Source organism: Rhinatrema bivittatum, chromosome 18 (genome assembly GCF_901001135.1).
Source record: "Rhinatrema bivittatum chromosome 18, aRhiBiv1.1, whole genome shotgun sequence".
In the NCBI taxonomy this organism is placed as follows: domain Eukaryota; kingdom Metazoa; phylum Chordata; class Amphibia; order Gymnophiona; family Rhinatrematidae; genus Rhinatrema; species Rhinatrema bivittatum.
Genome location: NC_042632.1, coordinates 29,767,086 through 29,793,786, shown reverse-complemented (window position 1 = coordinate 29,793,786; position 26,701 = coordinate 29,767,086). Strand labels below are relative to the sequence as shown.

At 47.3% G+C, this 26,701-nt stretch overlaps 1 protein-coding gene across 3 annotated transcripts in view; it reads left to right on the top strand.

Annotated features, from left to right (window-relative positions):
* HDAC3 (histone deacetylase 3) overlaps positions 1–26,701 on the top strand; it is a 74,579-nt gene that overhangs the window by 11,929 nt on the left and 35,949 nt on the right. For all 3 annotated transcript variants that reach the window (XM_029583281.1, XM_029583283.1, XM_029583282.1), the window contains exons 4-12: positions 7,569–7,650; positions 7,917–7,973; positions 8,385–8,440; positions 9,393–9,526; positions 9,946–10,026; positions 10,148–10,221; positions 11,704–11,768; positions 25,482–25,571; positions 26,187–26,245. In XM_029583281.1, coding sequence (XP_029439141.1) covers positions 7,569–7,650; positions 7,917–7,973; positions 8,385–8,440; positions 9,393–9,526; positions 9,946–10,026; positions 10,148–10,221; positions 11,704–11,768; positions 25,482–25,571; positions 26,187–26,245 — 698 coding nt within the window. The remainder of the gene's footprint in view (positions 1–7,568; positions 7,651–7,916; positions 7,974–8,384; positions 8,441–9,392; positions 9,527–9,945; positions 10,027–10,147; positions 10,222–11,703; positions 11,769–25,481; positions 25,572–26,186; positions 26,246–26,701) is intronic.

Genomic DNA, 26,701 nt, shown 5'->3' with positions numbered 1-26,701 from the left:
CTTCTTATCTTCGCCTACAGCCAGGAACAGCAGGAAAGCGCCCCTTTTAATATAGCTATGGCTGTGTTTCTTTAAAAGAAAGAAGCTCAGCAGTGTCGGGCTGTTGGGGGATGGCAGGCATTGGGGGAGGAAGGACGCAGAAAGCAAGTTTTCTTGCCACTCAGGGGCAGCGCAAGAGAGGCAACTTGTGCCGCTAATTCCCTTTTTTCTCCTTCAGGCAGCAGTGAGGCACAGGGCGCACCACGTGTGTGGCAATAATGGTACCGGCCTCATAGCATGGGAAGGAATGTTGGGCCTGTGGAGTTAGGTGTGAGCAGATGAACTTGGCCACGCTCTGCTCCAAATGTGCTGCTGGAGGAGAGGGAACCTCTGTGGGAGTGTGCGGCAGCAGGAGAGTCGCCCGGTTACATGGGCCTGTCGGAGATGTGCAGGTGGCAAGAAGCAGCTAGCTCCCAAGGTGGGCAGAGATTGCCCTCCCTTGCTGTCTCCGGTGGTTCAGCCTGTGCTGGTGGATCAGGAAGGGGAGTCTGAGCAGGCCTCGGCAGGTGACAGGCGAAGTGATTGTGGAGGATTTCTCCACAGAATGTTTTGCTGTTCCACAAGGCCTATCTGGCCAAGCGAGGAGCAGGAAGGTAGGTGTCCCTGGCTCTGAAACCTCAGAAGACCTCGAAGATCTAAGGTGGCTTTACGGGTGCAGGCTGCCTCCTTGCTGGAGTGTCAGTTGGTATTGCCGCAGGAGATCTGTAGGGCAACAACATGGTCTTCGCTTCACACTTTTACCAAACATTACAGATTGGATGTACGGGCTCCAGAGGAGGCTGGGCTTGGGGGAGAGTGTGTTATGAGTGGGTCTTTCGGCTTCCTGCCCAGAGTAGGGGAGCTTAGGTACATCCCACTTGTCTGGTCTAATCTGGGGTATGAACAAGAAAGGAAAATTTGTTTCCCTGTACGTACCAGGATCAGTCCAGGACACCTGGGTTGTGACTCCGCACCAGTAGATGGAGACAGAGCAAAACTTGTGGGCGGAGCCATATATGCCCCTGTGCCAGTCACAGCCCCTCAGTCTTACTCTGTCTCCAGTAGATGGTGCAGGTGCAGTCACAGCCTCTGCCTGCCCTGGTACTGGTAGTTAGTCAGGGTTGAGTTTTTTTCTGTGTTTTTTAGTCAGTACTGGTCGCTATAGTTCCAGTCTTTTGTTTCTTAAAAATATTTTCTTAATTTTTCTTAAATTTCCTGTGAGGAAGTCCCGTCCGCCCTACCTCCCAGGGGGGTTGGGAGGTTCTGAGGGGACCATCCCCCCCTGGTAGAGGCCGCTGCCAGGGTTGAGGACCCGGCTGTTCCAGTGGCAGCGTCGGGGGTGACACCGGGGAGCCCGGTTCACTCACCCCCGCTGGAGCAGGGCCCCAGGACCGAGGACAGCGACAGGTTTGGAAAAAAAAAAAAAAAAGTTTTCTTTTGCAGTTTGCGTCCCGCCGGCTCTCCTTTACGTTCGGCTCTGTCTCGGGGTACCTCGGGGTGGGGTCGCCGATTGCCGGGGGGGGGGGGGGTAAATTTTAATTTTAATTGTATTTTGTTTTCTTCTCGCGCCGCGATCGCCTCGGGGATCGATTTGTCGGGCCTGCGGCTCGACGCGCGCGCGCCTTTCTAGGGAGGACCCGTGTTCCTCTTGTGTCCCGGGAGGTGTAGGTCCCTCTGGGACGCCGCGGAGCAGCCGTTCTCGGCCCGTTTGTTCGCCGCAGCGCAGCAGCAGTCAAGCCTCCGGAGCTTTCCCGCCCAGCGCGGAAGTGGCGGCCATTTTAGGCCCCGCCCGCGAAATCGCGCGGGAGCCGGCAGGGGATGCCGGCCCTCTTCCCGCGTTTTCCCCGCAGCGGGGGCCAGCGGGGGGGGGGTTTCTCGGGGGGAACGGGTCCCCTGAGGCTACTAGTGCAGATGAGAGTTTGTCGGGCTCCGGGCAGTTTTCTGAGGTTTTTGCGCTGCTGTTGCGCAAACTCCTCCACTATAAAAGCCGCAAGCGCAGTCATCCAGAAGCATCCAGGGGAGCGTCTCGGTCCGGTCTTCCGAAGAAGGGGTCCAAGGGCCCCACGGATTTGCCCCACGCTCCACCCAAAGGGAAGCGGCCTCTCAGGGGGGTCCCGCAGGACTCTGACAGCGACTCCATGTCAGAGGAGGATGAGGATTACTCGGAAGAGCATCCGTCGGGGACCCAAGGGCCGACAGGCGATGATCCCACTCAGCCCTCCGCGGGCAAAGGGGCGCAGGCCGTGGAAGGGGACGACCCTAAGGTGGTCCTGTCCTCACTTATTCCGGCCATTCTCCAAGAGCTGGGGATAGCTGCGCCGCCGGTGGTAGCCCGACAGGAAGCCCACTTGGATACTGTGGGGTTTCACGGGCCCAGCAGTGGCATTTCCTTTTCATTTTCGTCTACGGATATCCTGTTTCGGGAATGGGATACACCGGAGTTCGGCCTCAAGATCAGTAAGGCTAGGGATAAGCTCTATCCGCTCCCTGAAGATGCTTTAGATCTACTGCGGTTCCCGAAGTTGGATGCGGCAGTCCCCGCGGTGACGAAGAGGTCGACGATCCCGGTCACGGGGGGCTACTGCTCTCCGAGACATACAGGACAGGAAGCTGGAGGTGCAGCTCAAAGAGATTTGAGGTCTCAGCTTTGGGGGTCCAGCCCGCCATCTGTACCAACTTCGTTATGCGGGCCAGTCTGCGCTGGGCTCCGGTTCTTCAGGCCAACGCGGATCTGTTTGCAGAGGAGTCATCGCAGACTGATCGTTTGGAGGCGGCAATCGCGTACGGAGCGGAGGCTTTACATGATCTTCTTCGCACATCGGTGCGAGCCATGGTGCCTTCCGTCTCGGCGTGCCGTTTTTTGTGGCCGCGCACTTGGGCGGCGGATGCGCTGCCGTCCAAGGGCAAGCTGTTGTTCGGCAAGGAGGTGGATGATTTGATGCTGTCTCTTGGGGAGCACAGGGCTTAGGTTGCCTGAGGACAGGTCCAGAGCTCGGTCCTTATTCACTGGTCGGTCCCGTTTTCGGGGAAACGGTAGGTCGCGTCCTCAGAGGTCTGCAGGTCAGTCTCCTCCCGCTCCTTTCAGTGGCCGCAGTCCTTTCGGGGGAATCGGTTCGGTAGACAAGGAGGGACCCCGTCAGGAACGGGGCCCAAAGCTTCGCAATAAGATACGGCCGGCCCATCCCTCGCTTCAACCGCAAGCCGTTGTTCCAAACATCGGGGCGAGGTTGACGGTATTCTTCGGGGAATGGGCCAAGGTAACGACGGATCAGTGGGTCCTCGACGTGATATGACACGGCTACGCGTTAGATTTTGCTCGAACTCCATCCGACAAGTTCCTGGTCTCGCCCTGCAAGTGTCTGGAGAAGAGGGCAGCAGTGCTAGGAACCCTTCGATGCTTGGGGAGCCTGGGGGCTATTGCCCCCTTACCTCCTGGTCAGCAAGGCAAGGGCCGTTACTTCGTTTATTTCATCGTGCCGAAGAAAGACAGCATGTCAAGGCCTATCTTGGATCTGAAGGGCGTAAACCGATGTCTTCGCGTTCCTCACTTCAAATGGCGATGATTCGATCGCTGATTGCCTCGGTACGTCCAGGCGACTTCCTGGCCTCTCTGGAGCTTACGGAAGCGTGCCTCCATGTCGGTATCCAGCAGTCGGTATCCAGCAGTCGTTCCACCGTTTTCTCAGGTTCTGCATTATGGGAAAGCATTACCAGTTCCGGGCGCCTCCGTTTGGTCTTGCTACGGCCCCTCGGACCTTCACAAAGGTGATGGTGGTGGAGGCAGCGCAGCTCCGCCGGGAAGGTTCCTGGCTCATCCCTATTTGGACGATTGGTTGTTTGGAGCCAAGTCCGAGACCCAGTGCCGTCTGGCAGGGACCAGGGTCTTACAGCTCTGGCAGTCGCTGGCTTGGGTCGTCAACTTCAGCAAGAGTCGTCTGGTACCCCCCAGTCCTTAGAATACCTTGGAGCTTTATTCGACACGAAACAGGGCAAGGTGTTCCTAGCCCAGGACCGGATATGCAAGCTTCAGTCTCGGGTGCGGCGGTTATTGTCTCTTCGACTACCAGTCCTCGTTGCTATCCCGCTGGAAGCCGGTGTCCGAGGAGTTTCATCTGCCACTTCTTCTCACGTCTCACGCGAGATCCAGCCTGTCCTGGTGGCTGAACTCAGATCATTTAGCCTGCGGTGTGTCCCTGCTAGTTCCCAGCTGGACGGTGGTGGCCACGGATTCCAGTTCTTCCGGCTGGGGAGCGGTTTGCCTAGGCAAGTCCGCACAAGGCCGGTGGTCGGTGACGCAAGCGCAATGGTCCATCAACCGGCTAGAGACCAGAGCGGCTCGCCTGGCGCTGCCGTCCTGTCTGCTGTTGGTTCGGGGACAGGCGGTCCGAGTGTTGTCGGACAATGCGACCACCGTGGCCTACATCAATCGCCAAGGAGGGACAAGAAGCCCACTGGTGGCGGAGGTGGCTCAGCTCTTGTTGAGTTGGGCCGAGCAACATTTCAGCAACGTCGCAGCATCTCACATCGCCGAAGTCGACAGCATCCAGGCGGATTTTCTCAGTCGTCATCCCCTGGACCCCGGAGAGTGGGAGCTGGCAGACGACGCCTTTCTTCTCATCTGCGAGACGTGGGGGATGCCCCATATGAATCTGATGGCCGCTTACCACAACGCGGAGGCCCCACGATTTTACAGCCGACGTCAAGTGAGAAGAGCCGAGGGTGTCGATGCGTTAGTTCTCCCGGGCCGACGGTTCTGTTGCTGTAGGTGTTTTCCCCGGGGCCGATAATAGGCAAACTCCTTCGGCGCATAGAGTTGCACCCGTCCAACGTGGTCATGGTAGCACCGGAGTGGTCGCGGCGTCCGTGGTTCGCGGACCCCATGCAGTTGTCGGTGGAAGCCCCCCTCAGTCTCCAGGGGTTTGCGGGGCTCCTCCGTCAGGGCCCCGTCTGTTGGGAGGATGCGGATCACTTTTGTCTCGCGGCATGGTTTGTGAGCAGAATCGGTTGAAGAGTAAGGGTTACTCAGCTGCGCTGTTGAGGTCCAGGAAGCTTTCCATGTCGTTGGCGTATGTCCGAGTCTGGGTGTTTTCGAGGATTGGTGCGTAGAACGCGGGGTGGATCCTACCTCCACCTCCGTTTCCGATATCCTAGCGTTCCTTCAGGCCGGCCTTGCCAAAGGTTTAGCGTGCAGTTCTCTGCGAGTCCAGATTGCGGCGCTTGGTTGTTTGCGGGGGGAAAGGGTCGCGGAACCTCCCTGACCCTGCACCTGGATATCTCGAAGCTCCTCCGTCCTCCCTTACGTCATCCTTGTCCGTCCTGGAACCTCATTGGGTTCTCTCTACTCTGTGCTCGGCGCCGTTCGCACCTTTGAGGAGGTCGACTCTTAAGGATCTCACGTTGAAGACTGTGTCCCTGGTCGCGATTCTCTCGGTGTGGCGAGTTTCGGAGTTGCAGGCATTTTCCTGTCGGGAGCCGTTTTGTTTTTTGTGTATTTCCGATTCTGGGGTCGCCTTGCGAAGGGTCCCTTCCTTCTTGCCAAAGTCGTGACGACGTTTCACCTGAATCAGTCTATTGCGCTTCCCGCTTTTGCGGTACAGGAGTCCTCAGACCCGAAACTGAAAGTTTGCGGAAGCTGGATGTGCGGAGGTCTCTCCTGCGCTATCTGAAGGTCCCCAATTCTTTCCGGGTGACGGATCACCCTTTTCAGGTTCGACGAAAGGTGCCGCGGCTTCCCGGACGACGCTCGTCCATTGGCTCCAGGAGGCCATTGGCTCAGCATATCTATTACGGGGAAAACCGGTTCCAGTGGGTCTCAGGGCTCACTCGACGCGTCCTCACGCCGCGTCTTGGGCGAACTCTTCTCAGGTGTCACCTCAAGAGATTTGCAGGGCGGCCACCTGGAAGTCGTTACTCACTTTCATTAGGCACTGCCGATTGGATATGCAGGCTACTGATTCTGGGGGGTTTGAAGAGAGGGTACTCCGAGCGGGACTCTCTGCTTCCCACCCTCGGTAAGTTGGCTCTGGTACATCCCAGGTGTCCTGGACTGATCCTGGTACGTACAGGGAAAGGAAAATTAGTTTCTTACCTGATAATTTTCGTTCCTGTAGTACCAAGGATCAGTCCAGGATCCCGCCCACAGTGCTATGTTAAAGTAACGGGGAGTCCGCTCATCGTTGTTTTCAGTAAGCTGACCCCTTGGTTATTCGCTCTCCTGGTTGGGGAGTCTGGTTCTTATAGGGGTGTCGGAATTATTTCCGTTTAAATAGCAAGTTTCTATGGTTCGCTATGGTTGCCTTATGGAATTTTCTACTTTGACATTACGTATGACTGAGGGGCTGTGACTGGCACAGGGGCATATATGGCTCCGCCCACAAGTTTTGCTCTGTCTCCATCTACTGGTGCGGAGTCACAACCCAGGTGTCCTGGACTGATCCTTGGTACTACAGGAACGAAAATTATCAGGTAAGAAACTAATTTTCCTTTCTTACCTGCTAAATTATCCTCCACCAGAAACAGAGCCTTTTCCATCATCGGCCCTAAGCTCTGGAATTCGTTACCTCATTTCCTCACCAATCAAGAATCTCCCTGTTTCAATGATACAGATGCCCTTCAATGCTTCATGAGATCTATGGTCATCTATTCAGGGTTCTATCTTGTGTTATCTTGTTATTCATTCTCCTTGTTATGTCTTTATTTATCGTTAATTTTTAAATTGTAAACTTCATACATCGTTCAATGTAACATGTTGTTTCTGTATGTAAACCGGAGTGAAGGCAACTCTGCTATACCTCGGTATATAAAAAATGCTAAATAAATAAATAAATTTTCATTCCTGGAACACCACAGATCAGTCCAGAAGCCCATCATCTTATTTTCAAAAGACTGTCATTGCAGAATGTACCGATTGTATATAGGTTGGTTCTTTTAGTTTTACTCTGGATATGAAGGTTTCCAGTTCAGGGGGCTCATCCCAGTTCAGGGGGAACAATTATTGAGTCTGTGCTCAGACTGGAGGATGGGGTTGGAGTTAGTTTGAGAATTGTTCTGTCTTGGCCTGGATACAGTCCCATACTGAGGGACTGCAGGTGGCACTCTTGGTTATGTAGCAGTGCCTGAAAAGTTTTTATTCTCTACCTCCATCTGCTGGTAGGGATGCAAAACCCACTTGTCTGGACTGATCCCTGATATTCCAGGAACAAAAAATAGCAGGTAAGAACCAATTTTCCTTTGTGTGTTTTCCATTTTAGACCTTTGGTTTAATAGTGTTTAAGGAGTTTTTTTTTGGTAGATTCTTGTAACTGGATTCTTGAATATTGCGTTTGGTAGTACTCTATTTTATATATTGTGAACAGGGCCTTTAAAAAGTGTTGGCTAAATTATTTAGGTCGATGATGATGAACCAGACCACTTTCTGCAAGGAAACGTTTGCTCTCTTTCAGATTTATGCACATGGTTTTCTGAAGTTGACAGGCATCTGGGGTGCTTATGGATGGGAGTCTCTTTCTGTGTAGGGAAATTGTCATTATTTCTGAATTCTGTTTTCACAGCCCAGTGTTTCCAGGTCTCTTTGAATTCTGCTCTCGCTATACTGGCGCTTCACTGCAGGGAGCAACACAGCTGAACAACAAGGTAATTCCCCTAGAGGCGCCATATTCCACCTATACGCAGCCTTCTGGAATCATCTGCTGCTTCTAGCAGATTTTAGTTGTGGAATGTCTTGGAGATGCTTTCTAGTATAAGGTTTGTTAGTCTGAGATCATCCTCTGACCACCTAGTCTCCCCTCTTGGCTGCTGTAATGGGGGTCTCTGAAACCACTTATTCTTGCAGGCTGAAAATAATAGCTTCCTTTTTTGTTGTGCACTTTTCAATCCATCCTTTGCCATTTCTTTCCTAGATCTGTGATATTGCAATAAACTGGGCTGGAGGTCTACATCATGCCAAAAAATTTGAGGTAAAGAAAACCGTGTATTTTTGTATGGCCTGTCAGGCAGTGTTTTGTAACAAATATCGCCTTTCTTCTTGAATGTCTTGTGACTTGGCTTCATGCCTGCTGCTAGTCGAGAAGTGCCAGCATTCACAACAAAACACTGCCTAGGAAGACCATGTTGCTTTTTAGGACATGACTGCCCGATGTGGCTTTGAAACCAAAAATAACGTTGAATTACAAATTGGCTGTTGGATCATTCCTAGTTTTTGTATTTTTTAATGTGTAGTTCTAAAGAGTTACATTTGGTCACCAGTGGAACTGCTTTCAATTGTTTAGAACCATTCAGATCACTTATTTTCCATTCTTTAGTGAAGCAAAATGTAGTGCATGGTTTATTGTTCTCAGTTTTATTGCCTGTATCTTTTCCATCTGCAGGCTTCTGGATTTTGTTACGTCAATGATATTGTTATTGGCATTCTGGAGCTGCTCAAGTAAGTCCCCCCCCCCTCTGATATGCTTTTCTATGCAGGACAAATACATTTGTAATATAACTTGTTTGATTATGTAGGGTTTTAGGTGCTGTTAAAGGAAAAAAGTCATATGGTTTATGTGTGAGATTATGGAGTCCTACTATGTTGTTTATTTTATTTATTGTTTTTGTTATACCGAGTTTCATGATAGGCATCACATCAACCCGGTTTACAAATAACAAGGAGTGTAAAGCATAACGTAACGAAAAAACAATATTTTCAATAAGAACCTTGAACTTTAAATACAGTGAATCAGAAAAAGGGAGAGGGAAAGTTACAAAAAACAAGGAAAATAAACTTGGGATGGAAGGGGAGAAATTGAACAGCACAATATTTACATTTCAGCCTATTGATACATTAGAATAGCAAGTGAAAAAATAAGACTATGAAACGGTACATAGGTAATCAAATGAATAAATATGACACAGTTGTGAATGGTAATAGTATGATAAATATTCAGCAGGAATTAGTGAGATTTAATTAATTAATTAAAGATTAATTAGTGAGAATTTAATGTTGTAAATTGTGTGTTTGCACAGGAGTTTGAGAACTGTGAAAATAGCTAATTTCAATGGTCTGGAAGCTAGTAATATGGGCCCTGATTAGGGGTGGAGTGTGCATGCATGATCATTTGTTTCATGACCTCACTCTGGGTGTGAAACCTGGTCCAGTACCAGTAGTACCAATAGTATACTCCATCCCCTCCTTAAATCCCTCACATTTGGAATGGTTAGGAATGCAGCATATCATGAAAAGCAGTTTATGGAAGCGGGATAGGTGCTGTATTCTAACAGGAAAGAGGAAAGCTGTAATGTGTGCTCATACATTATCTAATTGTTTGTGATGCTGTCCAACGTGATTCTTGTGACAATGCAGGTTCTGCAGCTTTTCAGTCCTCTCTGTGTCCTGGCAGGTATCATCCTCGTGTTCTCTATATTGATATTGACATTCATCATGGCGATGGCGTGCAGGAGGCTTTCTACCTCACCGACAGAGTTATGACCGTGTCTTTCCATAAATATGGAAACTATTTCTTTCCTGGCACAGGTACAGTCTATTGTGAGCAGGATCTAAGAAACCTCTGTCTGTGCAGAGCATAAACAAAGTGCCGAGGTTCAGCCATGTCAGAGTTTAAAGGTCTTATGATCACGCTGTACTGAAAATGAGCTATTGTAGGTTAATGGAAATGACAGACGTTGGCGTGTGGTGTTGAGAACCTTTTTATGTGGGTGAAAATGGCAAGGTTAGGAAACTAGGAGGAGAGGAGTACTTTCATAACCCAGTTAGGGGGTCTACGTAGAAAGGACTTAAACAGAAAAGCTTGTTAGGGTGTCTTGATGCTGAAAAAGCTATGCAGAGAACTTTGTGCAAGGAGGAGGGTTTTATGACTGCTTAGATTTTGCAGGTTCAAGGTAAGAATTTTTCAGTGTTTTTAATTCTAAACAGAATTTCATTTGTTGCACTAGGTGACATGTATGAGGTGGGAGCAGAGAGTGGAAGATATTACTGCTTGAATGTCCCGCTGAGAGATGGTATTGATGATCAGAGTAAGTCAAATGGTCGTGTGTGGAAGGGGTTTACCTCGCTATTCTTTTTTTTTTTTTCTTCTTTTTTCTTTTGCCGCCTCCATTACCCTGACAATGTGTGTGTTTCCTTTCTTCCCTCCAGGTTATAGACACCTGTTTCAGCCGGTCATTAAGCAGGTTGTGGATTTTTACCAGCCAACCTGTATTGTGCTGCAGGTGAGAGAGAGCCCACGCTTTGAGACATTTTGTTTTGTGTATAGGTCTTAGTCACCTACTGAATGACGGCAGGTAAAGAACAAAAAGGCCCATCTAGTCTGTCCACCTGCGATTTTTATGCGCATTACCCAGAATAAGTCAGATTCCCACATGGGACCCTAACCCCAATCCCATTGTGTCCCCTTTATGGTTGCTCCGTGAAGGTTTCCTATGTCGTCCAGAAATCACAGTGCAACAATATCATTGCTGCTTTGGGCTGCAGCTGTCATTCAGTAAAGGTTGCCCAGTGCCTTCATCACTATTCTCTTGCCACTAGGGATCCTTTGTGTTTACCCTGTTGCATATTTTGATATCGGCAGCAAAAAGGCAGAACTTCTCCAACAAACCTTCTGTAATGTTGCTCACACAAATATTGAAAAGGACTGATCCCAGTGGTAACACCCCTCTCCTCAGCATGGACTCCATTTACCACCATCGTTTGTTGCCTCCCATGCTTGTTCCCTGCTTTCTTGAGCTCAAATATTGTCCTTCTCTCCACCACCTCCACTAAGAGGCTGCTCCATGCATTCATCAACCTTTGTGTAAAGAAATATTTCCTTAGGTCACTCTAGAGTCTGTGCCCCCTTCCACAGTCATCCCATGACCCCTCATTCCAGAACCTCTTTTCCATTGAAGGTGGCTCAGCCCCTCTGTCTTTATTCCTTGGAGGTATTTAAATGTCTCTCTCATTTAAATACCTCCAGAGTATACATGTTTAGATCTTGAAGTCTGTCCATATATTCTTTCTAGCAAAAACCATTGACCATTTTAGTAGCTGCTCTCCGGACTGACTCCAAACTGGTTTATATCCTTTCAAGGTGCGTTCTCCTGAATTGTTTATAGCATTACAAATGAGATCACACCAGGCATTTATACATGGACAATATCTCCTCCCTTTTTTCTGCTAACCATTCCTCTTCCTATGCACCATATATCTTTATAACTTTTGCTGTTGCCTTATCCATCTCTTTGACCACCTTGAGATCACTGTATACAATTACCCACAGAAACTACTCTTGTTTTTAGCACAGAAGAATTACACCTCCTATGCTGTAACACTCCCTTGGGGTTTTTTTTTTTTTAAATTATTTTTTAGCCCAAATACATGACTGGCAGAAAGTTTAATGCTAAAAAACCAGATTCTAGATTATTCCTCAAGCTTCACTAGATCATAGAACTTAAGAACTGAACTGCCATAATAGATCAGACCAAGGATAGTCCATCAAGCCCAGTATCTTGTTTCCAGCAGTGGCCAATCCAGGTTACAAGTATCTAGCAGGATCCCAAAAAAGCTTTTCCAGATCGTGTCACCTGCCTTCCTCCTCTTGCCATTTCTTGTAATTACTTGGGTATAGCTCTAGCCCTTTCTATTACATTTGTTGTGTTATCAAACACCTGTACTGAGCTTGCAGTACTAACGTCAGTTTTATTTTACCTCTGCAGTGTGGTGCCGACTCACTTGGTTGTGATCGACTCGGCTGCTTTAACCTCAGTATTAGAGGACATGGGTAAGCTTCGTGGTATAATAGAATATTTTAAGCAGATGTTTTCTGCTAAGCTTATTGATCCTTTAAGCATGAGAAATGAAAGTAATTCTCTCCAATGTATGTAGTTAGTTTTTGATGCATAAAAAAGAAGTTTTAAAAGAGAAGGTGAGAATTGGGGTGCCAGAGAGGAGGTCATGATGAAATGAATATGGCTCTTCATCCTCCTAGGAAAAGGAGAATGTAATGTTAAACACCTTTTTGAAGAAGTAAACCGCCTTGGTTTAATCAGTACAGCAAGTTAAAATAGGTCATAGCAGGCAGATTAGATTAAGTTGAGGTGATGATAATGGTATGGTACACCTTAGAACACCCACTTCCACAGTGTGCAGGAGACATGGCAGCAATGAACAAGTAGAGGACACAGATGGAGGCAGAACATTATAAATAGACGCAAGTATAACAAAGGCAATTATAATGATGTCAGCATGCAGGTAAAACAGTAGGCATGATGAATAATTGACATATATAATTTAGAGAGTATGCAGTTGATACCAGTCAGGATGTATGTGGCTATCAAGTCAGTCATTCCGACTGTTACAAGCTTGGCAGGCTTTCACGATCGTGCTGAAATGGTGGTAGCTCTGAGCTCGGTGCGTTCTGGTGGCGGGAGGTGGATTATGAATATGCACTCTGCTGTAGAGAGTGCACATGTAGACAGACTATCTTTCATCCACTAAGTGTGTACTGGGGCCAACAAGTCACTTTCTTTTAGTTCTTCGTTGTCTTTTGTGCTCTCATTCAGTGAGAGGAATCAATCTAGTTTCTTAGTTTCTCTGTCAACAAGCAGGCATGAATCAGCCATTATGTGTGGGTAGTGTCAGGCGATGGTGCAGACCTGAACCCAGTTCTCAGAGCTCAGTCAAAGTCCTAATGAACATGTGGGAGTTTCCACATGCATACACTGCCTTGTGCACCCCTCAGTCTTTCGTTATCTGACCTACTTCACTGATATGTTTCCAGTCTCTCTACCTTTTGGTTTTGGCCTTGTAAGTTGACTTAGTGTATGTCTCTCTTTTTTTTTTTTTTTTTTACTTTTGCTGCTGCCTCAGCAGCTAATGAACAGATCTTTACAGTTTTAAACCAAAAAAAAAAATAAATCTATAAATAGAAAAATCCAAGGCCAAGATCAACAACTTTAAGGCTTGTGTTTATGGGCACCGGATGTCTATCACAGATACTCATTCTGTATGCTGTTACTGCCTGGGCCTGGACCATGATACAGTTGTGGTTGAATGTCCCCGAGAGTGCAGCAGTACTGTGCCTTGAAAATGGAGGCCCTGCAGAAGGTGCAGTCTGATAAAAGCCCGAACCCTCCGTGCAAGGCAGGGCAGTGAAACTGCTGCTCTTCCTGGAGTGAGGTGGTGTTGGATTCCTGGCACTGCAAGAAATTGAGGTGGGAATCTTCCTCTCTTTCCCACGTCAGGTAAAGTTCTTTTTCTCCCTTGCACACTGCGTGGTGCTGGCTCCCGGATCTGTCACAGGGGAGCTGAGCATAACATGGGGGCTAAGCATGGCATGGATGGACCATGGTGCCGAATGAGGATCCAAGAAGAGCAATTAAGCAACATATGCAGTGTTCTGCCTAGGGTTGTCTGCCTTGGTGCCCTAGAGACTGACACTGTCTGCTCAGGGTTCTGCCGAAGTAGACCCTCCCTCCACCCCGAGCCAGAAGATAGCCTTCCTGATGCAGGTGACAGCATCATAAATGGCATTGAGCCATCTATTTTATCCAGATCAGACCCCCCCCCCCCCCCCCCCCATCTGTCTCATCGATATGGCGTTCTCATTCCAAAACAAAGCTCCCTCATGGCAGGGAGGCAAGGCACCTTCAATCTCAACAGAGCAGAGTTTTTCAGTGCACAAATACAGATTATCTCTGGAGAGTAAAGTTTTGATGCAAAAGATGACCCTGCCAGCGTGCATGGTCAGTTCCAGCACTAGTAAGTGTGATGCGTCGGTATGGAGAGTGTCAGTTCCTGTTTCACACTTGCAGCTACTGTGGCTTCCAGTTCCTTTTCGGCGCAGTCAGTATTGACAGGACTCGGTGAGGATAAATCTATATGGGTGTCAGAGGAGGATAGCTCTCCTACAAATCTAGTGCAAAGATTTCCACAACTAATGGGAGCCCAGCTGTCGTAGTTATTGAAGAGTTTTCTGCCTCCTTAAGCCTTGAGGACCAGGGAGGGAAATTGAAGCCTCTCTAGTCCAGGATGCTGGAGTTTTTCCCTCACAGTGGGACCCTGCAAAGTCCACAAAAGGCTCATTACTTACCTCGGGGTCTGCTGATAGTAGGAGTGAGTCCCTGTCCTGAGGTGGTAGATTTACTCCCACAAGGGCAAGGCCCTTCAGATATCGGAAGGGACAGAGGGGGGCAGGGGTTCATCTCATTCTAAAGTTTCTACTGGTGGTTTCCCCTTAGGATCAGCAGAGGTCCCTTCCAGCCCCCCCCCCCCCCCCCCCCAAGGTTTCCTTCTTGGTTAAGTATCCTTCCCTCAGAGCCCCCCTCCTGACTTAGCTCAGCATATGTCTCTTCTGGAAGACCTCAGCTACTCTCACTTCCTGGATAAGTTAGCAAAGGCTTTGTCCATCAATGTGAGAAAAGAGCAGGACCCAAGAAAGGAGTGCTTATGACTTATTGCAGTTTTTTCAACCTCTGGCAGACTCTGCTTCCATCCCAGTCCGTAGCCTTCTCGCAGATCTGCAAATGAAGATGTGGCAAGTCCCGAAAAGGTGTCTTCTAGTAGCCCAAAAGATTGATTTGAAATAGAGTTCAAGTCTTCCTTGGTTTGGGGTCATCCAGCTGCTGCATCACTCCTTTGTAATGGAGCTGGCATTGAAGAGGGCTGAGGACACATGGGATCATTCCAGTGTACCTGCTGGAAAAGATCCCAAGGTGTTAGATATGTTTGCAAACAAAGTTTCCCAGGGTTCCATGCTCAATGCTTGGATTGTGGCACACCACTTGTTCATAGTTGAGTATCACCATGAATGTGTTCAGGAGGTGAAGCCTTTAACTGGGTAAATGATTTCAATGCCGGGAAAAATTATGGGAACTGTTAAAAAGAATAAAATCGCAGAACATTTAGATAGACACAGTTTAATGGGATACAGCCAGCATTGATTTACCCAAGGGAAGTCTTGCCTCACATCTACCAGTTCAGAGGTAAACTGGTAGATGTGCTGTATTTGGATTTTCAAAAGGTGTTCGACAAAGTCCTTCATGAGAGGTTTGTAAGAAAACTAAAAAGTAATGGGAGCATTGCAGACCGCATCCGGAGGGCTTATGGAACGCGCTCACCGGCTGGGCCCAAAAAGCGTGGATGGAGCAACACCCAGGCCGAGGGTGATTATTGCCCGGTTCCTGAACTATGTTAATAAAATGATTATTTTACAGCATTTTCGGAAGGATCGGGAGTTAAAATATGGAAACCAGAAAATATTAATTTTTCAGGATTTTTCAGCGCATGTCTCCGGGCTTCGGAAGGCTTTTACCCCTCTTTGCTCCGAGCTGGCAAAAAAGAAGGTACGATTTACGCTCTTATATCCGGCGAAATTGAGGGTCTGGCATCAGGGGGCTCCACAACTATTTGAAGACTCGGCGACAGCCCAGGAGTTTATTTCCCAGATCCCACAATCTGTAGAGGCTTCATAGACCAGAGGCTCCTGAGAACAGAAGTGTGGACAAAAGTGATGTTTGTGATGCTCCATGTGCTGTGTGGTGTAAGCGTAATGGAGCCCCGTACAAAATGGACTTTTCCAAAATTTTCACTCTGAAGCTCTCAAACAGGGCTGGAACAGTTTTGGAACGAGGTTTGATGTTCCACGTTTGGGATTTTTTGTTTTTTGTTTTTTTTTATTTTTTCTCTCTTATAGGTGCGTTGGGGGAAGGCGAAGTTTTGCTTCCCAGAATTATAGTGCTTCACGCTGAACACTAGATGCTTTTCTACTGACTGAATCCCAAATGGTTTTTATTTTACTTCTCCTATCTGCATTTAACCCAGTTTGGTTAATCGCTGTATAAGTGTATTTCTGTTTTCCTTGTCTTATGATGAGACGGTTGTGCACGTCAACAAGATGACTCCCAGTCTCGCTATAGAGACGGAACTGACTTATCGCAGGGGTTGTAGGGGTGTTGTTCAGGGGAATGGAAAGGGGTGGGGGGGGAAGGACATCGGGGGGGGGGGGGGGGTTACAGGGAATGTATTGCTTTTTGATGATTTTTTTGTTTCTTCTTTCTGTATATTTCTTGGTGTGAACCTGTTGCCAGAGGGGTGGGGAACTTTTTGTTATCCCAGTGTGGGCGATCCTAGGATACTATGGGGAAGGGCAGTTTGGGTAAATATCTGCTGCTTCTTTTTTAGTCGCTTACTCTAATGGCGGGGAAGGTACTTACCTGGAATGTGGCGGGCCTGGGTACGCCGGTCAAGCGTGAAAAAGTGATTTCTCAGCTAAATAGGGTAGGGGCGAAACTCATTTTTCTTCAAGAAACGCATTTATCCCAAAAAGAAGCTAGTAAATTGGCGAAGAAAGGATTTAATCAGGTTTTTTCGGCCGCAGGTACCTCAAAGAGCCGCGGAGTGGCGATATTGCTGCATAAGACTTTTGACTTTAAGTTCCAGAAACAGCTTATTGACCCCAACGGTAGATATCTTATAGTGCTTGGGGTCCTCATGGGGATGGAGGTGGTTCTGGTCTCCGTCTATGCGCCTAATCAATATGATCATCTATTCTTTGTGGACTTAGTTTCCAAGCTTTCAGCGTATGTGGATAGACCTATTGTTCTGGGCGGAGACCTAAATTGTGTAGTGGACCCACAGATAGACAGGCGCCCAGGTCAGCAGGGACATCCTATAAGTGACAACAAAGGACCCCCCTTTTTATGTACACAGCTAAAGTTGTTAGATCTTTGGCGAGTTTTAAACCCAGGGGATCATGATTATACCCACTTGGCAAGGGCGCATAAGACGTGGTCACGAATTGACTACTTAATGATATCTGAATCTATTTTGTCCAAATTTTCTGATGCCAAAATTGCTGACTTAGTAATTTCGGACCACTGCCCGGTGACGGCTATTTTGGACATTTTACCATCAGCTAGGGGGAATCAATGGAAAATGCCCAGTTTTCTTTTCTCTGATAAAGGTTTTCCCAAATTTTTGCAAGAAAAGTGGGCGGAGTTTGTAATTGATAATTCCTCACATGTTACACAGCCAATACTGTTCTGGGAAACCGCCAAAGTTGTATTGCGGGGCCACGTAATAAGCTATGTGAGTTATTTTAAGAAGAAGCAACAGGCGGATATTATTTGCTTAACCAAGAAGTTAAACCGATTGAAAAAACTGACTATCAGCAATGCCACTGATTCCATGCTTGAGGAATATAGGGCCGCTCAGGTGGCCTTAAACAATATTCTACATGCTAAGGCTATCTCCTCTATGAAGCATTACCAGTTTAGACTATTCCATCAGGCCAATAAAGCAGGAAAGATGTTGGCTAACTTGCTTAAGAGTCAAGAACCTAGCAAGTTTATACCGGCCATTAGGAACGCACAGGGAAAGATAAAAACCGCCTCCATAGATATTGCAAATGCTTTCTCCCAATATTACAAGCAGTTATACTCCTCTGAAGAACCGAATCCGGTTCAGATAACCCAGTTACTGGAGCAGATACCTTGCCCAGTCATTTCGGAGGCTCAACGACTCCATTTAAATAAAGAAATTAGTGTGCAAGAAGTGAAAGAAGCGATTCAAACCTTACCGTCACATAAAGCCCCAGGGCCCGATGGTTTTGACTCCGTATTTTACAAATCCCTGCTTTCTGAGCTACCAGATACACTATCACAGGTTTTCATAGCCATGAAAGATAAAGGCCAGATGCCAGAAACTATGAAGTCTGCTAATATTGTTGTTCTCCCAAAGCCTGGGAGAGATCCGCTTAATACGGGTTCCTACCGACCAATATCCTTGTTAAACTTGGATATTAAACTTTATGCCAAAATTTTAGCCAACCGATTAAAGTGTCATGCCTTCTCTTATTGTCAAGGATCAGGTAGGGTTCGTTAAAGGACGGCGGGCCACCGTAAACATTCACAGGGTATTATGTGCTTTGGAGATGTGTCACTCCCAAAATTTGCCGGAACCCCTACTGATTGCGTGTGACGCAGAGAAGGCATTCGACAGAGTTGAATGGAAATTTCTGAAACAGACACTTGGGCGTTTTGGTATTACGGGGGAGTTTTTTGCATATGTGGCGCTTCTTTACACCAATCCCACAGCTAGAATTATGGTGAATGGCTCCCTGTCTGATCCCTTTTCACTATGCAGAGGAACTAGGCAGGGGTGCCCTTTATCCCCTCTCTTGTTCGTCCTATCGGTTGAACCTTTGGCCATTGCCTTACGGTCCAACCCGGATATAGCGGGTATACGGGTGGGGGTCTCATGTTCATAAAACTTTACTTTTTGCTGATGATTTACTGCTGCTATTGACGGAGGCCCGTAAATCTCTTCCAGTGGCCTTGCAGCTCTTTGAGGAATATCAGAAGGTTTCAGGTTTCAAATTAAATTTGGACAAAACAGAGGCCTTAGATATACGGGGAGCTTTGAAGTCGCAGTAGACTGAACTACCGGTTAAATGGGCGGGGGACACGATTAAATACCTGGGAGTGCAAATTCACAGGCACGCTCAGGAGTGGTATCGTGCCAATATACCTCCTCTTCTAGATAAACTTAAGAGCAAATTGGAGGCGTGGTTACATTTTCCTTTGACATTACACGGTAGAGTAGCTGTTATAAAGATGATTATTGCTCCCAAGATACTATACTTGCTACTTATGATGCCCATATACTTAGCAGAGACGGATTTAAGGCGCCTTCAGCGCTTTATTTCTCGGTTCTTATGGCAAGGTAAGAAAGCCCGATTGGCCTATCAGACCCTGGCGGCTCCGAAAGCAAAGGGAGGGCTTAACTTGCCTGATTTTAGAAAGTATGTGTGGGCAGCACATCTCAGATTTCTTGGGGACTGGTTACAAGGTACTTCAGAATTTACTGATTACTCCCTGGTGGTTGACCTATGTCATCCGATAGACCCCAAGTTATTGTTACATTTATCAAAGAAGGAACTGGCTCAAAGGGGTATTACGGCCACATTAGTCTATGTTGTACGGCGGGCGTGGGTGGTCCTTCGGAAAGTGTTAAAACTGCCTGTTCAGGTTTCTTCTCAATACCCTCTGCATAATAATCCTTTGACTCCGCCGTTTGCGAAATTGTTTACAGAGAATATTCAAGCTCCAGTGAGTAGTATGCTGGGGAATCTCTTGGACACTACTTCAGGGACTCTCAAGTCAGTCCTGGAATTACAGACGCAGCTAGGCTTGGTTGGCTCCCACTTTTTGGAACATGCTCAGTTACGAGCCTATGTTTCTTCACTGTTGAGGGAGGTCCAGGGACCATTAGATAACCCACAATATATTTTCCTTTTAAAATTGTATAAAGAACGGCAGGGCTCGTTGTCTATATTATATAAGTTTTGCCAGAATGTGACCTTATATCCCATATTTGACCGCCTCCTACTGAAATGGCGCACTGATATTTCTGACGAGTTAGACGATCTCATGCTCCAGGAGGGTTATTTATCCATTTTTAAAATTACGAATAATGTGTCTCTTAGGGAAATGCAAGGTAGAATATTTCATAGAATCATTTATACTCCACAGGCTGCTTACCGTATGGGAATTGCCAAGTCTGAATTTTGCTTAAAATGTTCCCAAGGCACTGCTACTCTCATACATGCGCTATGGGAGTGCCCTCAAATTCAAGCATTTTGGGATCAGATTCGTTCACTTGTTTCGGAGATGGTCTCAGTGTCAATTGAGTGGTCTCAAGCTTTTTGTTTATTGAATATTGACACGGGAGAATCCTCGCTGAATCATGACAATATTCTATTTTTTTCTAAGGTATGCTTGATTGCAAAAAAATGTATCCTATTGAAATGGATAGACAGTACTCCTCCGACTAGAGCTTTATGGGTTACACAGCTGTCACATCTATTTCAGATGGAATATGGGTCCCTATATGCTAATATGTCTTACAAGAAAAAGGGGTTTTTCTGGGATCTTTGGCAACATTTTTATCCGACCCTTCCTCCAGCTGTTAGACGACTATTTCCACTTGAAAAGCCGAGATCCAGTACTGTCTCAGCTTCCAAATAAAATGCTTTACCTGAGTGCCCTTAATTCTGGGATGCAATATCGGTATGACCTTTATATTCTCACGGAAATGGTTCCTCTCTGAGCATGGTGATATGCAGTCATGGATAGGTTTCTCTCATCTGTTTCTTTTTATGATTGGTAAAGTTAAACCAGCAATACAGGGGGTGGGTGGGGTGGTCATTTGGGAGGAAATAGCTTAAAAATTGTTAGCATGTGCCTATATGCGATTGTTTGTGGGCCTTGTGTTCCTTTATTGATGTGTTTTTTGTTTTCTCTTTGGAGCCTGAACAAGGGCATACATGTTGTTGTATTTGGAAATGTTAACCAATAAAATATTTTGGAAAAAAAAAAGTAATGGGATAGGAGACGATGTCCTTTTCCTAGCATGAAGCCAGATGGACTCGGGGCCAATGGGTTTATGCTCCCCTGCCAGCAAATGGAGACGGAGTCAGGTTTCAAAGCTGACGTCACCCTAAATATACACGCCTGCAGTGACCTCAGCCCTTCAGTATTTCTCCAGCAGATGTGGACATGCTTTCCCTATGAGGATCACTGTACCTTTTGGAAGAAGAAATTCTCCCTTTAAATTAGAGAAAACATTGAGCCCTGCTGTCCTGCGGTGATACTTAAAGGTCCCTCCCCCCGTTGAAAATTCCTGAGGTGATTTCTGAGATATCTGAGGGTATGCCTTGGTCCGGTAGCCGATTCCTGGCGTGGACTTTACTGCTGAAGCAGCTGAAAGGCAGCGGGTGCAGTAAGCCGAGCACGGCAATAACGGCCAAAGCCCTCTCCCCTCCACAGCTGGTAAGCACAGAGCCCAGGTAAGTTTAAAAAAAAAAAAAAAAAGATTTCCTCCAGATTCAGTGACGTTGGAGGGGTTTCAGTATGACTTCTTCCGATCTCCTGCTCGGCGTGCTGTACAGACATCTTTTCCTATCCCGTGGGCTTCCGAGTGGGTTGAGAGGTTCCCCGGTTGGCTAGGCTGCACTTTAGGCTTGGTCCGCACGCCGCATGGTAGGCTGCGGTGGCACCATCTTGCACATGTTTTTGTGCCTGTATTACCCACCATTGAGCTTTAGTACATGCAGTGCGTGTCGGCTCTGCGCATATGCTGTGCGCATAACGCCGCGCACATACACAACTTACTAGGCACAAAATACAAGTAAAGCCGGGTGCAAGAGCTGTGTATGCCTTGCTACTGCTTGTATAGGCGCATGAAATCTGTCCACATAAAATTTTAAGTGCGAGCCATCTGAACCCACAGTTACTATCGCCAATGGCTCCAGCAGCAAAGAAACATAAGTGCATTTCTCTCTATGCTGTTTGTTCTATTAGGGCTGCACAGTCTGACCTGGATTCTTGCTTATGTCAGCACTGTGAGGAAGCCCAGGGAGAGTTGGCCTCCCCGGACTTTGCTAAGCCCAGCTCCTCCCTTTCAGAGGATGGGTCAGCCACAACCTTAACTGGAAGTACCCCGGATCTGAGTAACTCGAGGACTGGGTCAACCGTGGGAGAGAGAAATTTAGCAGCACCTACCTCCGTACCTCTTGGGCTAGGCATGGACCCGGCCGCCTTCTCTTGGGTGGAATTCTTTCAAGACCTTCAAGCCTTTGTACAGGTGCAGTCTGCTACCTCACTTGCCCCTGTCTGGACAAAACCTCAACCGGTAAGCCCTCCCTCTCCCAGTCCTATTGGCAGACCTCAAGGCATACCTCGATTCACCAAGGGTATCCCTGGCAGGGGTCCCAGATGGCACAGATGAAAAAGAGGAACCAAATTCCTTGGAAGATGGGGAAAACTTCTCTGGGTCTATGGAAAAACTATAACATGGTCCGATACGGTTCTAAACCAAATTGCTGGCCCTGGTTTCCCAGACCCTGAAAATGCTGGGAGTTCCTGGGGCAGACTCTTTGACGGAACCAGTACTGGAAGTCATCCGCGAGTTGATTGACCTGGAATGGGATGCCACAGAAGCAAGCTTTAAAGATGGATGAGCATTAAATGCTCTATACCCATTGGATCCGGCAGCGAGAGAATGTTTGTATTTCCCTAAAGTGGGATGCGCTGGTCTGTGCCATCTCAAGCGAACTATTATCCCAGTGGAGGGAGGAGTGGCTTTAAAGGATGCGCACGATAGGCGGATGGAGTCCATCCTTAAACAGGCCTTTGATGCAATAGCAATGTCCTTACAGATTGTTTCTTGTGCCTTGGTAGCTCATTCATGCCTTCTCCTCTCTTGGGAGGTGGTTGACTCGGGGGAGAATTCCAGAGCAATTATGGAACCTGCCGCCACCTTTTTAGCTGACACGGGCTCGATCCTAGTCCGTACCTTGGTCAGAGGAGTGGACTCACTGGTGGCAGCCAGAAGACAGATATGGCTGCGGAATTGGTGAGCAGACCATCTCCAAGGCAAATCTCACAAAGATGCCCTTTCAAGGCTCACTCCTTTTCGGAAGCGAATTGGAAAAGCTGGCAAGTAAATGGGGCGAATCTCCAGTACCCCGGCTACCAGAAGATAAGAGAAAGCAGTTACAATACCCCTTGCCCATGATGGATCTATTCAGGGGCTCCCAATGCTTTCGCCCCTACAGAAACTCGACATTTCAGAGGTCTCGGTCCTTTGGGATGTCTCAGTCCTTTTGAATTTGATAGCCCAAGAAGAGAGTCTGGCTCGGGTTCAGGTTCGTCCTGAACCCCCCAGTGAAGTTTTGCCAACCTCCAACCTTGGAACGAGGAGATCGGGGGTCGACTGTCCCTCTTCTATCAATAGTGGGTGTAGAGATTATTTCGGACAAATGGGTACTGGAGAAATTTCGCAGCACTCCTAGAGATATATTCATGATATCTCCTTGCCACTCCCAGCACAAGAAGCAGGCAGTGGAGACTACTTTTTTAAGGCTTCTCAGGATGAGGGCTATAATCCCAGTACCTGCGCCCCAGGAAAATATGGGGCATTATTCCATCTATTTCATCGTACCCAAGAAGGAAGGTTCCTTTTGCCCCACCCTGGACCGCAAGATCGTCAACTGACATCTGCGAGATTCATTTCCACATGGAAACCCTACGCTCTGTGGTAATGGCCATACAGTCAGGAGAGTTCTTAACTTCGTTGGACTCATCCGAGGCCTACCTACATATTCCAATCCAGCAAGAACATCATGTCCTATACTTTGGGATCCTGGGTCACCATTTTCAGTTCCGGGCACTGCCCTTTGCCCTGGCCACCGCCCCAGAACATTTTTCAAGATTATGGTGGTTGTAGTGGCAGTGTTGAGAAAAGAGGGAATCCTGGTGCACCCATATTTGGGTGACTGGTTGATCCAGGCATAGTCTGTGGAAGAGAGCTCCGGGTGACCAATAGGGTGACCTCCTTGCTTCAGGAACTCGGGTTGTAAACCTGGACAAAAGTAGTCTTAATTCTTCCCAGTCCTGGGAATATCCGGGAGTCCGGTTTGACACCAAGCAGGGCAAGGTCTTCCTCCTGACCATGCAGATAAGGAAGTTGATGTCCCAAGCACATCTTTTGATGAACACGATATGCCCAACAGTGTGGAGCTATCTTCAAGTTCTCAGTTTGATGGCAGCAACTCTGGAAGTAGTACAGTGGGCGAGGGCACTCATGCAACCACTTCAGTGCTCCCTGCTGTTACGTTAGAACCCACTGTCTCAAGACTATTCGATTCTTCTCCACTTACCGATGGAAGTATGCACTCAGCTGTTCCTCATGACAGACATGAGCCTCCGGCGCTGGGGAACTCACTGTTATGAACTGATGGCCTGTGGGCGTTGGACCAAGGCAGAGGCCCTCTGGAACATAAACCACCTGGAAGCCTGGGCAGTTAGATTGACTTGTCTACTAAAAGCCAGCAAGTGTCACAGGAGATAGATCTCCTTATGGAATTGATGAAAGTACATCTACAGATGATCTCAGCCTCCCACATCGCAGGAAAAGGCAATGTCAGAGCAGACTTTCTAAGTAGGGAGGGTCTGGACCCAGAGACTCGATGTTGTCGGCCAAAGCCTTTCAACAGATCGTAGATCGTTGGGGGTCTCCCGTCCATCGACCTGCTGGCCGCATCTCACAATGCGAAGGTTCCCCAATTCTTCAGTCGCAGAAGAGATCAGTTGATCCTGGGGATCGACGCTCTCATTCATACCTGGCCGGCCCCTTCTGTGGCCCCTCCTGGACAGGGTCATTCAGAGAATCGAGCACCACAAGGGATTATCATACTGATAGCTTCAGATTGGCCCAGGCATCCATGGAATGCAGAGACTCCTGGTGGAGACTCCACTATGCCTCCCACCACAGGGACCTGCTACAGCAGGGACCGGTTCTTCACCAGTATCCAACTGTATTCTGTCTTACGGTCTGGCCGTTGAGAGGGCTCATCTGATGAAGTGAAGATGTTCGGCGACAGTAATTGCCACCTTACTCCCCACGCGGAAGTTCTCTATGTCCCTAGCGTATGTGCAGGTCTAAAAAGTATTTGAGGCCTGGTGTGAGGAACACGGCATTTCCCCTTGGCCGGTCAAAATTCCACTAATTCTGGAAGTTTTGCAAGACTGCTTGAATAAAAGTTTGACCTTTAATTTCTTGAAGGTCCAGGTAGAATCGCTCTCCTATTTCGGCGGCAAGGTGAATGGAACCTGCCTGTCAGCTCATCTGGACATGGCCCATTTTCTGAAAGGGGTGAAGCACCTCTGGCCACCCCTATGGTGGCCGGTTCCCTTGTGGAATCTTAATCTAGCATTGGAGTTTTGGGCAGGGCCCTCCTTTCGGCCGCTGCGTAGTCTTTCCTTGCGTTTAAAAACCCAGAAAGCAGTGTTCCTGGCTATATGTGGAGGCAGGAAAGCCATTACCCCTTCAGGTTAAAGCTCATTCCACTGGGGCTCAGTGATGCCTTTTTTTTTTTTTTTTATATCTCCTGTAACCATACTTTGAAGTCAGCACAGGACAGCAACTTACCATCGGGGGAAGTTAAGCACGCCATGAGAGTTGCTGTAGCCTACCTTGAGTGAGGCCTTGCCTTGCATGCTCTTTCTTCTGACAATGGCATTGCCACCCAGATAAAGCAAAGGGCTTTAAATGGTTTGATTTCTTCCTCCCAGCCAAACAGCAGCAAATCTTTTCCAAACAAAATCATCATTTTAAGAGGGCCAGCAAAGTAGAGAATTGAATATGTTTAGCGGATACACGCGAGTTCTTTCTGTTTGCAGCCGTTGTGTTGATGACATCACTTCCTCTCAGAATTTTTCTGAGCTTTGAGAGCTGGATCTGCGTCCGTGCCATCAGATGGCATCACCCATGCATCATTATGGCTGATTCATTCTGCTGTCTGTGGAGAGCCCTGTTTACAGATAAGCAAATGCATTTAGGATTCCTTGAGCATAGTTTTCAGTTGATAAGAACTGTGCGGTTTAATTGCGGTTGGTGCTGTTTTGTGATGATCTTGCATGGGTTTTTACAGAGAGTGTGTACAGTACGTGAAGAGCTTCAACATTCCACTGCTGGTTCTGGGAGGAGGTGGCTACACTGTACGTAATGTAGCCAGATGTTGGTAAGTAACCAACACGCTGTCTTTAAAAACTCTCATTCCAGTCTTTTCACAGATGTGTTCTTGTTTGGGAGAGCAAGAGGAGATGGCAGCAGCAGAGCTTGCATGATAGTGTGTGAATATCCTATAATTTGTGTGAAAGGTGGACAATATGTTGCTAAAATCCTGATCATTAAACTAAGGAGGTTAAGGGAGCTCCAAGGAGTCTTTTCTAAGTTTCTCTCTTTTGTAAACCATAGCATTTCTAATTGTTTGAAAGTCCTGCAGTTTACATGAATGGTTAACCTGCCACTGAGAGGATGCCCAGTACAATGGGAGAGGATTTTCCACATAGATTAGCAGAAATTGTCCCATACAACACTGGGATATCCTTTGTCGTGGGCTTCATCCCTGCAAAGTGCATTGTAAAAACTCTACTGCTGCAGAATTGTGAAATTTTCATAAAAATGTAAAAACTTTAACTAAAAGGAGAGGTTTTTCAAGCACTTCCTGGGACCCCCTTACCTCTCTTCTTAAAGGTGTGTCTGTTTTTAAGCAATACAAGTTCTCTGTCATTCCTTTAGTTGGAGCTGGTGAGCCCCAGTGTTTTTCTGGATTCAGCTGATTACTCTCTTTCAGGACTTATGAAACATCACTCCTGGTGGATGAGACAATTAGTGAGGAGCTACCATATAGTGGTGAGTGAGGGGGATGGGGATGTAGGCAGCTGCTGCTTTTTCTGTCTACCCATGATTGGATGAATTTGAGTGCTCTTTTAAGGTCTTAGAGAACATCAAGCTTAGAAAGTAAGTTTGCCAGATTCCATGCAATCATAATATGCAGTATCTGATTTTTAAGCTCCTTACTGTTTTTCCAATGACTTTGACATGTTCTGCTTTTCAGTATTGTATCTTCTACATATCTCAGTCTGGGCTAATGACCCACAGCACCTGCATTCCAGTTTCATAGGCTTTTGGGCAGAAGCTGCTAATTCTGTCAAATTGTGTAGTGGTTCTTGGATAGTGAAAACTGTTTACTAATAATTGTGATTTTATATGGCATTCTGCCCCTGGAAAATCACAATAAATAAAAATATGGTTGAAATACATTAATGAAAAATGAATTAGAATTAACAAAATTTGAAGAAATTAAAA